General features: G+C 46.9%; 1 protein-coding gene across 1 annotated transcript in view; it reads left to right on the plus strand.

The window, feature by feature from the left end:
* Positions 1-11240: 11240 nt before the first annotated feature.
* Positions 11241-12570, plus strand: part of LOC119386129 (sodium-coupled monocarboxylate transporter 1) — a 34891-nt gene continuing 33561 nt past the window's right edge. The window contains exon 1 of the mRNA XM_049414227.1: positions 11241-11679. Within this exon, the coding sequence (XP_049270184.1) occupies positions 11305-11679 (375 nt within the window). The 5' untranslated portion in view covers positions 11241-11304. The remainder of the gene's footprint in view (positions 11680-12570) is intronic.

Consider the following 12570-nt stretch of genomic DNA (forward strand, 5'->3'; position numbering starts at 1 on the left):
ACAATCCAAAAAAAAAAAACATAATAGCACACTGAAACCACTTCAAATATCATACCAATACACAGTTTGCTTGCAGCAGTTCACACTGTCATAAACTGTTCACCCGCACACCTTCCTTTTCTACTATCAGTATATGCACTAACCCATTTCATATAAATCAATCCCTGGCTGTCTATCACAGGCGCTTATCCAGTCCGGTCTCCACTAAAATGTCTGTCAGGAAGATGTTCGCTTTTTTCTGAAGATGCATCACAGGCCATGGTCCAAGTAATTTCTTTAATGTGAGGGGCCGTCTGTCCAAACTTGCTAATTTTTCCCTTTAATTTTTCTCTTTCATTCGCGTATTTAACGCACTCCAAAAGAATATGGCGAACATTTTCTTCTGCTTGACCACAATGGCATTCCGGGGAGTTGGATCGATGTATCTTGTGCAGGAAGCTGTTTGTGTAGGCTACTTCCAATCGAAGTCTGTGGATTAAAGTCTCTAAGTGTCGTGGGAGATCTGTCGCTATGAAAAATTTTCTGTGTGCATCAACTTCATAAAGTACTGATTCCGTGGCATCTAGTTCCTTGCACGCCGCATCACTACCCGGCTTGAATATCCGCAGTGCATCTCACCGTTCAGAATGAAACGGTTCACCGCTTTGCTATCCCCATACATCATTGAGGCTGTGGTGCTCCGCGACAGATCCCCGCTCACTTGGTGCCCGGCGATGTATGCAACATGACGGACTTCAGTCGAGATCAGCTTTACCACATTACTACCTCGCATAAGAACGAAACCCTCGGGCCGTTCACCGCAAACATTCCGATGGTCTGAGGCTCGCAGAAGGAGAGAAAGAGAGAGAGAGGGAAACAACTTTTATAAACATAAGGGTCTCTGGTTACTGTGGGTGGGGCCCCTCGTCCAGGGCCCCACTGGCAATTGCGGCTCGCTGGGCCTGGTCAGGGATCGCCAATTAGCTTCCCAATCCAGTTAGGGGAGCTGCGCGCCTCCATGGTATTCATCAGAGTATACTTTCTGCGGTTTTGGCTGGCTTGCGATCGCAACTTTAGGTGTCATGTAAAATTACATTCCACTGCAGTCTACGTTTAGCTGCCGGTGTTCGTTTTTCTGGCCACTCTGCCGCACCGGATCGTGTACCATGGTGGGTTCTTGGAGCTCTCATTGTGAGATGAGACACGTATATCCCACACAGAAGGTGACGCTCGATCTTACCTTGCTTTTGCTGAACGTGGTCTATAACGAAACCGTAATACTAGCTAACACACTACAGACTACACAGAACGGCACAGCGGTTGTCCGGTGTCGTTTTGTGCAGTCTGTGGTGTGTGTTAGCTAGTATTAGGGATTCATTAAGTCATTATCAACAAGCCCAGCTACACGCATTAACGTTGTGTATGACGTTCGATGACGGAACATGGAACGTTTGTTTATGGTGCTTGACATGCATTTGGTAATGTAGACAAATTCCAAGTTCATGACCAAGAACGGGCCCTCTTTTTTTCACTGTATTCAAAGAGGCTATATGAGACATCGATCTGCAATTACACAAGAAAAATGAGAATGATTGAGTCACACCCTCTGAAGAGAGCGACCTGTGGCTCACCAATGTGGCTGTTGTAATTCATGGGCTATCGAAGGTTCTCACCACAGGCGCCGAGTGTGACATTCAATTCACAGTGTGTTTTGACCTGTTCGCAAAGAGAAGGTTGTTTAAAGAAGGTAAGCAGTCACAAAATGAAGAATAAATAGAACAATAGGCGAAATTCTAAAGGAAAGACTGCATAGTACAAAAAGAAAAACAAAAGGTCCCACGAACGTAAAACAAGCCGGTATAAACTGGTTGTTAATTCTGGATGGGCTTACTCTGCTCCATGCGAACTACGTAAATATGCGTCATTGGCCACCTGCTGGCAGCAGCTACAGAGTTAGCGGTTTAGTTTCGTCTTTGCAAACATGCGTGCATAACTGAGTGGGTAAAGAGGAAGCAAGTAAGAAGAATGTGCACGTGCACAAGTCACGCTCGCATGCGTCCTTCCGCGCACGTTTCGTCGAAATCGGGATCAAAACAAGTCGACACATGCGGAGAGATTGTACTCTGCACTTGCAACGATCTGCCTGCGCAGATTCATTCAGCTGGAGCGGCACGATGTGCGTCCACGATGCATCCGCTCTATACTTACCAGTGGCGCCTTTCAGACATAACAATTCCTGAACATAAACCTGCTACTGGATTATCCGCTTGAGGTAGGAGCTTAAAAATGACGCAAATAGCACCCCCCCCCCCTTTCATTTCACCCAACAAGAGCCCGCTTGTGCGAGCTTTCAAGCTGCCCTTTTTCGTTCGCATTGTCTTCGATTATATACGTTTGTTGTCGTCGTTGCAAAAGCACATAAACAAGTTTTGTTGAGGACACAAAGTGAATATGCAGAAAACTCAGTTCATATGTTCACCTTCGATGAAAAAAATAAATAAAGGAAGATGTCAATAAACCTGTCAGGACAGATTCACGGCGGGTTGTGCTCAGGGTCCACGAACAAAAAAACATAATACATATAACTGTACATAAGAGAAAATTTCATACAATACTGACGCTCGACATATCGTTAGCGAAGGCCAACGACCCGTAGCAAAAACACATACAAACGTGAAGATTCGTAAGTTCGACCCTAGAAGATCAAAGCAAACCCGCAGTCCTCAAGTTCGGCGGCGACAGGAGCCGCACTGGCTGACGCTCGCTTTAATCCTTTAAAATTTGTTTGACTCGATCTCAGAAAAAAATGACGAATATCAATATAAAAGACAACGTCGCCGTGAAATGATTGGAAAGTATTCGTATACTATTAAATGTGCGCACGTTTCGACGTTCTTCTCGGTTACTGGTTTACTTATTGTAAAAGAGACTAAAACAAGAAAAATGTGCGATGAACTGACAATCTTCACCAGTACACAAGCGCCAGCACCCTTTTCCCATAGCAACGCGTGCTGAATCATCATAAGTCCGTAGCAGCAAAACAGAACCAGCGTTCTTTTTTTTCTCGGTGGAGGGGAAATGGTAGAGGCCTGTGTACTGTGCAATGTCAGTGCACGTTAAAGAACACAAGGTGGTATAAATTTCCGGAGCTCTCTACTACGGTGTGCCTCATAATCATATTGTGGTTTTGAGACGTAAAACCCCAGATATCATTATATATATAATATTCAGCGTTACTGGTGGGTACTGTGCATTTGCGGGAAATTCTCAAATACTTCATGGGTAAATTGTGTACAATGGCGTCCAACAGGCGTGTATTATACACGGCCCTTTGGAACAGCTAGCGAAATCGAGGAACACAAGCTACCTATACTGTGTTTACGCGATCAAAAACATCCCCGTCATGCCCTTATGAGCCGCAGCAGAATGGAACACGCTCTAACGGTCCAGTGATAATGGCCGTATAGAGTTTCACACCGTGGTTACGTAACTATACGGGTACCAGCCAGATTCGCCACGTGGGGCTCGAATAGTACTTGCAGCGGCGTCTAGGTATACTGTGTGCTCAGTGGTGCGGTGAAAGAAGTGACGGGAAATAGAGTTCGAGGCTTTCCCTCGCTTGACGGCGGGCGCAGCTGTGACCTCCAAGCGTTTGCGGTGAATGGGCGTCGAGCGTCGTGTGCAGACGGCGCGTGTATCAATTGCACAGCCGCTCAGAAAGAAACCCACGTGTTCGTTTGCCGGAAACTCGGAGATCACGGCAGCACACGAGTTCGGCACGTGACATGCCGCTAGAAAGATAGGAAAACGCTTTTTTTTAGGTGTAAGTCTTGTAAACCTACTTTTCACGAACGAAATGTATGTTTGGTTTGGTTTTGAAAAGACCACGCGCAGGGAGAGCGCGTACCTGCTATCAGACAAACACGTACTCGTTCGCCCATTCGACAGCGTCTGTTGCTCGTGACATCACCTAATCGGACAGGTGACGTCACGACGGCCGATGGGAATAGCGGAAAAGGCACGAAGAGGAGCAAGTGAGCTTCGGCTGGTGGTTTACCTTGTCCTAGTCACGTGGTACCACAGTGGCGAGGATATGAGCGAGTGCAGCTCCGACGCGTCGCCGCAGTGGATCACGTGTCGTGACATCACGGCTGCCACAGTCGCGCTTTGGCGGCTCAAGGTCATTGCGACGCAATGAATGACCTTGGTGGACAAGGCGTAGTATAGCTTTCGCTCTTAAATGGTCTGTAATGTCGCTCCTGACACACGACAGTGACGATAAGAAGTCGCAGAATAAGGAATGTCGCTGGGGCTTTCACTGAAGCCATGGTTTCAACGCAAGGGCCTGGCATGACAAAGTTTTCTTGTCAAAATCTGGTCCCTTGTTTTACTTAAGGTTCGTTCTTTGCTTTAGAAGCGTATGACCGAAAGCACAGCAGTCCAGACTCGCAAGCAAGCGGAGATGTACCCGCCACGGTGGTCTAGTGGTTATGGTGCTCGACTGATGACTCGCAGGTCACGGGATCGAATCCCGGCCGCATTTTCGATGGAGGCGAACATGCTTGAGGCCCGTGCACTTACATTTAGTTGCAAGTTAATGAGCACCAGATGGTCGAACTTTCCGAAGCCCTCCACAGCGTCGTCTTTCATAAACAAATCGTGGTTTTGGGACGTTAAACCCAACAATTACTAAGCAGAGACGTCACGAAAAGAAAGGGATTTCTGCTGAGCTCGACGAAAACTCATACAAAAAATAACGACGTGAAAATAATTTTATTGGGTTTCAGAGCAGCGTGCAGAATCTGAAGAGTAATTTATGGGCCTGAAACGAATACTTTTAATTTTGTCTAATGAGCTGTAACTATAAATGAGAAAACTTCAAGGAACACTCGAAATAAGCTCGATACGATTGTAAACAATTTTCTGTTGCTTCCTGTTGCGTAGCGTGCACCACTCTATTTTTTTTTTACGTTTGGTTCTACAATTAGGTGAAGCACACCTTATAAGCTGCTCTTACCATTTAATAAGCTCAGCTGACAGTCAGCACATGTTCTGCATTAGAACGCAGCTATTACAGGCAACCGTTTCTGAGTTGAGCAGCGTTGTCAATCGCCATAACCGAGCGAACGAGCACAGCCAAATATTGGTCTTGTTCACCCATATACTGTGGTTCACACCCACTGTGAGGAAGCGGCAAAGAATTGAGTGGTTTTACGCATTTTTATAAAGTCACGCTAGGTTGGCTGGAGTACTCTGGAACATTCGCCGCAAACAGACAATAAAAAAATAAACGAAAATAACCAGAAATTGAAAAAAAAGAAAATTAAGGAATAAAAATGAATAAATATAAATCGTTGTTTGTAGCTACGGTTCGTACCGCCGAAACAGAAGGTAAAGATAATGAAAGAAATAATAATGCCAAAAATTGACGAGAAAAAAGAATAAAATTTAAAATAAATATTAAGAAAAATAAAAGAGTAGCCTACCACGGCACGTACGTACATGTCTCTATCAAATTGATTGACTCAATATATCCTCAATATATCGTTCAAATATATCGTTCAAGAGATGGCTTTGCTGATCCCATTAACTTGTATTAATTGCAGCTTTCCACTACTACGCGTGTACCCAACAAGTGGTTGGAAAAATCGCTGGACAAGAAAACAATGGAAGCAGGGCAGTGTACCAATGGTGCATCGTGCCTTCTTTGTTTTCTTGGCGCCTTGTGCCTGCGACACCGCGCTTGTACCTTCCGGGCTGTGGGCTAAACCAGACAGATTCGGGTTGCAGCCCGAGTGCTCAAGATACGAACGCGGTCACTGCCTTTGTTCCGCACGTGCCTCTATTGGCTACTACACAGCCGAGCGAGGAATCGCGAGGCTCACACTATACTTGCAGAGCCTCGTCGATGTGCACCGGCGCTTGCGAGCAACACCTCTCGTAGTGCGTCACGCTCGTTCGCTCCATTCACAAAACGCGCGCGCGCGCGCTGCGTACTTACAAACACAAAGAACCTCGCTCCGATTACGTGCAACAGTGGGTGCGCGACAACCGTCGCCGGGTGATCCACGCGCGTCTCGCACTCGGGCGTACACCTTGCGTCAGCAAGTTTACGCAAGCATCATCCGAGCGTGCGGAAAGTGACAATACTGGAGGCTTTTGACAGCATTCGTACCCGGCTACAAGAAACCGGGTCGTTTTAATTCGGGCTACGATATCAAAGACTTGCTCATTCAGAGGAGTGGCGCACGACCACGGTTTACTACCGTCACATATGAATCGACGCACGGGTTCACTACACTGCTAGACATCGGGCACACTTCACACTTATCAAGACTGCATGCGATTTTTACAGCGAAAGCTGTTATGAGATCATTTCAACGGCCGCTTTTGGCGCCGTAGTTGTCCGCCGCAGCCGCCGGTGTCCGTAACCACTATCGCTCGAAATAAGGAAAAAAAAACAAAATAGGAAAAAATTTCCAGGATGGAACGGGGTTCGAACCTGGGCCCTCTGCGTGGTAGCCCAGTGTTGTACATCAGAGCCATGCCGCTGCTTAGAGCTGCCTTGCAAAAAGACGCTATACGGGCTTAATGTCCGGAAGGAACCACATCAACATATGTAATTTAGTGTGGTAGAAGAGTGAAATAACAACTACGCACCACACAACGCGAATTCAGTAACCAGGCGTCACACAACGTGAATTGCGCGACGAGTTGGCTGTTGGATGCTTCCAACCCATTACAAGGGGCTCTGCAATAATTCTTCATCGTCATCAAGCACAACACCAACAAAGTGCGCATAATGCCTTACATGTTTTTAGCGGGTACCACGGCTCTCCGTTGAATGACGAAAAATGGCATAGTGGCTGCCTCCCTACTTCACAGAAATTATGATGATTTACAGTGTAGTGGCTTCCTCGCAAGCGCACTTGCATTGGTTGCCAAGGAAGCCCATAAGCCCATCAGTCATTTCCTCAGGGTCTCAATAAAGTTCTTCCCCCCTCTCTCTGTCTCTCTTTCTCACGTCAACGTATGTTATATTGCATGGTGGGAGAGTGAAATAGCGACCGGGCGTCACACAAAGCGAATTACGTAACTGGTGAGCCTTTTAATGCTTCCAACCCATTACAAAGAGCTGAGCCACAATTCTTCATCGTCGTCAGTCGTCACGTAAACAAAGTGCACATAATGCCTTACATATGTGTAGCTGGAACCTCGCTTCTGCGCACAATGACGAATAATGGCGTTGTAGGTGCTTCCCAACTTCACAAATATTGTTATTTATGGCGTAGTGGGTACTTTGCTAGTGTACTTGTATTAGTAGCCCCAAGAGAGTTTACAACGGGCTCTAGAAATGCCGCTCTTCCAGCTTTCGCTGTGAGTGTGCTGCGCTTTCCGCGCAGGCCTGGCGTTTTTCCAGGGGTATATACGACAGGGATATCCCCCTGGTGTAGTGACCACTCAGCCACACTTACACACATGATTTACCAATGTGCAGAGCGGCCAGCTCATGCAATACCTGGGTTAGTGCGTTCACGACATACACTGATAACGTGGTCTTGGGAGGCACGGCTTTCCGAGCTGGCACTGGAGACCCAACTGATGACCCTAGACCCGGCCCGGCGAGCCGCCGCGGCCTGTGGGCCTCGGCTCCACCTGGGAGTAACCATGGACTCTCATTATGAAATTTATTATTTTATATCATTATTATCTTATCTTATTATCATTATGAAGTTTATTATCTCTCTCTCTCTCGTGCACACTTCCTGTGTTTAGAGCACTTTAAAAGAATTAAAAGCCACTGTGGCACAGTGAGCTATGAACATGCCGATGCATCTGTTCGATCTGCAAACGAAGATGGCGCACAAGACTCCGTTCCGTTCTCAAGAACAGCTGCAGCAATGAAAATTCGTGAGCTCGCAAATAAAGTCATAAGATTCTTATGGAACACGCCAAGTTTGCAGCACACACGTCTGCATCGACTGGACCGGTCTCTTCGACTCTGCACCCCCATGTGGACTCTCTCAGCTCGAGACAATGGTGGTACTTTGCCGACTATGGCCAAGTGTCACTTTCACGAAATCTTTTGCCTTCCGGAATCGGCATGGACGACAGTGCTGCTTGCAATCACTGCGGCAGCGAGGAAACTATCCAACATGTTCTCTGCCGCCGTCCTTGCTACAGCGCGTGAAATTCTGTCGCTAGCGGCAGTGCTGGCCCGCCTTGACGACGGGCCCCTGTCGGAACAGGTGGTCATAGAATGTCATTTCCATTTCATTTTCATTTTTCATTTTATTTGGGCATTTTCACAAAATGCCCACGAAGGGAGCAAAAGGAGCGTGTGTCTCCTGACTTGGCCCACTCTTCGTGAGGCACCTCGGGCAGGTACAGCAAGACATCGTATAGAATATACAATGTATATACAAAGAATAAATAAACGAGGAATACGAAAGCAATTGGACAAAGAATAAAGATGCAAACAAAGCTGTTCCTCAGCGATAAATACAAAATTCACTATGATCAGCACCATTTGACATTTATTGAAATACAGAGAAATTTAAGTGTAATGTGAAAACGATGAATGCATTAAATATATTACATACATTAAGTACTTTCAACAGTTCGACAGTTCGTCCTGAACTGTCGTCGCACTGGAAGTCTATCAAGGCTTTATTGAATTTTTTTTTACGTGACAGTGACCTATTAGACAGACTGTGACACTCCTGTTCTTCACCTTATTTCTTTTATGCATGCATGTTTTTCTCTCCGCTATTCTTTCCATCTTTCTTCCTCTTCCCTTCCCCCTAGTGTAAACAGCAAACCAGGTGTTCCAATCCTAGTTAACCTGCCTGCCTGCCTTTCCCTAATTGGGAGAAAAAAAAGAAACAGCGTGGGGAGGACGCCAGTCCCGGTCCTGCCGGTCCATTTTGTCAGTTCTTCTTCCAGAATTTTACGTTTCTTCCTAAGCGACGAATGTTGAACAAAAGTCAGATTTTCAACAATAGCCCAACTCTAGGTAACAACAAGTACTGACATGACGTACGTTACGCTGAAAGCGTACCCATGTCTTGTCGTTAGCATAAAAAATAATCATTCTGGACCGTTAGCGCTATAATGAAACAGCTCCACTAACGTGAAACCTGTGGAGGGGCGAAGCATGCAGTGTGCGCCGGTGTTTCCCAAAGCAAAATCGCTGCTAATGGGCAATAAGAGACAGAAGAAAGATTAGAAACAGAGACCTGCAGTCCGCTTTTAGTTAACGTGCACGCTGCGAATCTTTATTGTTCAACTACGCACAAGAGAAATCTCCCACCGGCACTACATTCCAGGTCAAGATTCAGTGCCTCTATATAGGGGGTGGCCGGTGAACGGTTGTGCAGCGCGAGCAGTCGGTTTTTTCAGTCAACCGTCATTTCGTGTTTTGTTCCATGTAACTGAAGTTTGTTTTGTCATTCTCGTAAACGTATGTCTAGCAAGCAAATGTTACGTTGAATTGTTATTGATGTGAAGCGTCTGTGATAATAAATTTTTCTAAACACACTCGCTAGCAGACACTGCCTGCGTCGGCGTTGTCTCTCACGGGCGAGGGCGCGTTCTCGTTCCTTGCGAGCAGGTAGTTCAGCGTTCATCGCAGAAAGAGCGTTTCCTTAGTCAACGCGCGCCGTTCGCTCTCTCTCGCCACACGGCGAGCGCTGAGGCGGTGGCGCCCTCTCTTGCGCTCAAGAAAATGCACCGTCACGACAGGACACGATGATGCACACCGACACGCCGAGACCCTAAGGTGCTTCGCCCCAAAATTACCGCACAAGGACGGCATTCACAAAGCACTGTTGGCACCTTAGCCTGTGTTCTCTCTCACATGCATAAGAGTGAAAGAGATTTAGGGCATCGCCATGGCGTGGAATTAGAACTAGGAGACGCATATACAATTCACGCAGTAGCGCAAAGAGCCACATGGACGGCGATAGAACAAGACGGGACACAGCGCCAACTAACAGCTGTGTTCCGTCTTGCTCTTTCGCCGTCCATGTGGTTCTTTGCGCTACTGCGTGCATTATGTACTAGCAACCAGCCCACAGTCTGTCCTTTTGAACACGTTTGCAAGGGCGTCCCGGCGTGCGCACTTGTGCGGGTTATGTACATGGCGTGTGTACAGTTCAGTGCAACAGTTGCATCAATACACATAGTGCAAAGCCCGTAGGCGACTCGCGTCTCTTCGGGTGTCAAGGCTGCTTACACCACAAGCATACGGGGGCCATACGGCTCTTTGTCGTCTGTTTGCGTTGACAAGAGCGGAAGTGATGGTGTACACAACTCTTAAACCATAAAGCTCACACAGATACATGCCAGGGGTGTACGTGGTTAATGCGCGTCGCGCATTCGTTTGTCATTTCGGGTTATGGGCTCACGATTAACCGATGGGAGTGAGCCAAGGTTAGCGTTATGCCGTCATTGCCAGCCAGGTTCATGGAAATCGGCGACACGGTGTTACGGCGCCGGAAGCTCAGCGGACGTGTAACGTACGCTTGTGTGCGCGTGGATGTGCACAGTGTGGGTTAATCTGCATAAGGCACGCTTTGGCTCCTACGCGCTGCCATCAACACTATGAGTGACAAACAAAACGAGATTGTTCTCGCGGACGCATCGATCGGCACGGCGGAGCTCAGCTGGAGCGCTGAAGGTATGTGGGATCCTTCTGATCATCGGGCCATGTACACTGATGCACGACCAGTGTCTTTTAGAATCAACGTAAAGACAGTAAACGTATGGCTGTGGTAACGCGAACGATATCACTTAAGGACACAATGAACCTGCATACGATTAACGGCAGCTAAGAAGTAATCATGCAATTTCAGGAGCTAATCACACTTCAGGTGACATTTCAAGACTGACTTGAGATGTTCAGCCATTAGTTAGCAGAAATTTTACATGTTGTGGAGATACCTCTTACGGTTCTTACCCTTAACTGAAAGGCTCTGCATTACTTTCAGGACAAGTTGAGGTTGATTTCACTGACTACAAGCAATAGGCGATACACACTGACAGCAATAACTTTCTGGCACTTCTCGGTATTTTGATTAGATCGGTGTTTCGTGGTTTACTGTTTGACAGGCCCTTCAGGAAAGCTGTCTTGCTTATTCCTGTGAAGAAAAGTTAGCTCAGTCTTGTCGACTGACCACGTGCATTTTACGCTTCGCCATTTGTTGCGTTCCCTTCTTGCAGCCAACAGAACAACATTATAAGGCAGGAGCTGGGGCACCACGGATTTGACCGAAGAAACGTGCAGTCGAACGGCGTTCTGCAGCTGCCAAAAAGAAGGACATCATGGACAATGTGACTCTTCGTTCGTCGGCCGAACTAGTGGCCCGATTCACACCGTACGATTATGCTGTGTTCGTTTGCGCTCTACTGGGCTCGGGCGCGATCGGCCTGTACCAGGCTTTTGCCGGCGGTTCCGGAGGCAGTCAGTCCCTGCAGGAAATGCTGACCGGTGGCCGACAACTGCCCCCCGTGCCCGTCGGTACGTCGCTTATGGCGAGCTTCATATCGGCGGCCTATCTACTCGGCAACGCATCCGAGATCTACACTGACGGCACCATGTACTTCATGGTGTTCCTTTCGTACTTTCTGGTGATTCCGGTCACGGCGCATCTGTACATGCCTGTCTACTATAACCTCAACGTGTGCACTGCCTACGAGGTGAGTGATCACATAACTTTGGCTAGTGCAAATTGTGGAACAATTGTTTTTCTCGTTGCGGTGCTACTTTTTTTAGACACCACACAGGTCTGCTGCGAATAGCTCTGGTTACAAAAAAGAATTAAATAACACTTATTAAGTGGAACTCATGCCAGGTCTATCACTTCGAAATGTACAATTAAGAACAAGTAACATAGAAAAGTGGATGTATAGAAAGTTAAACGCACAAGCACACAAGCACACACACTCGCAGACATATAATAATATCTGGGGTTTAACGTCCCAAAACCACACTATGATTTTGAGAGACGCCGTAGTGGAGGGCTCCGGAAATTTCGACCACCTGGTGTTCTTTAACGTGCACCTAAATCTAAGTACACGGGCCTCAAACATTTTCGCCTCCATCGAAAATGCAGCCGCCGCAGCCGGGATTCGATCCCGCGACCTTCGGGTCAGCAGTCGAGCGCCATAACCACTAGACCACCATGGCGGGGCCTCGCAGACATATCATACCACGGGAAATTTAAAAGGCAGGAGGAAGTTTAACGGTACAGCAACTCATGGCGCGACATGCTAATCCTTTGAACATTCTTGTTCCAAGTTTCAACTCTTTTCCGTAATAATGAGAGCCGAAAAATCGTTTTCATATTTTTTCTGTCTCACCGCACGACGTGCTGTCATTCGGAAAAGTGTCGAGTCGAAAATTAAAAAAAAATATTGTCCTTTAAGAATTTAGTGGCGATACAATAGTAGCATGAAAAAAGTAAAATTGTGATCCACCCATTTGTATCACGAAGCCACAAAGGAAATTCGTACAGATTTCTAAAAAAACAAAAAAAAAAAACACGAAGCTTCCGAGATGACAAAAAGTTCGTCCTGGACCAGGGTTCA

Source organism: Rhipicephalus sanguineus, chromosome 3 (genome assembly GCF_013339695.2).
Source record: "Rhipicephalus sanguineus isolate Rsan-2018 chromosome 3, BIME_Rsan_1.4, whole genome shotgun sequence".
NCBI lineage: Eukaryota > Metazoa > Arthropoda > Arachnida > Ixodida > Ixodidae > Rhipicephalus > Rhipicephalus sanguineus.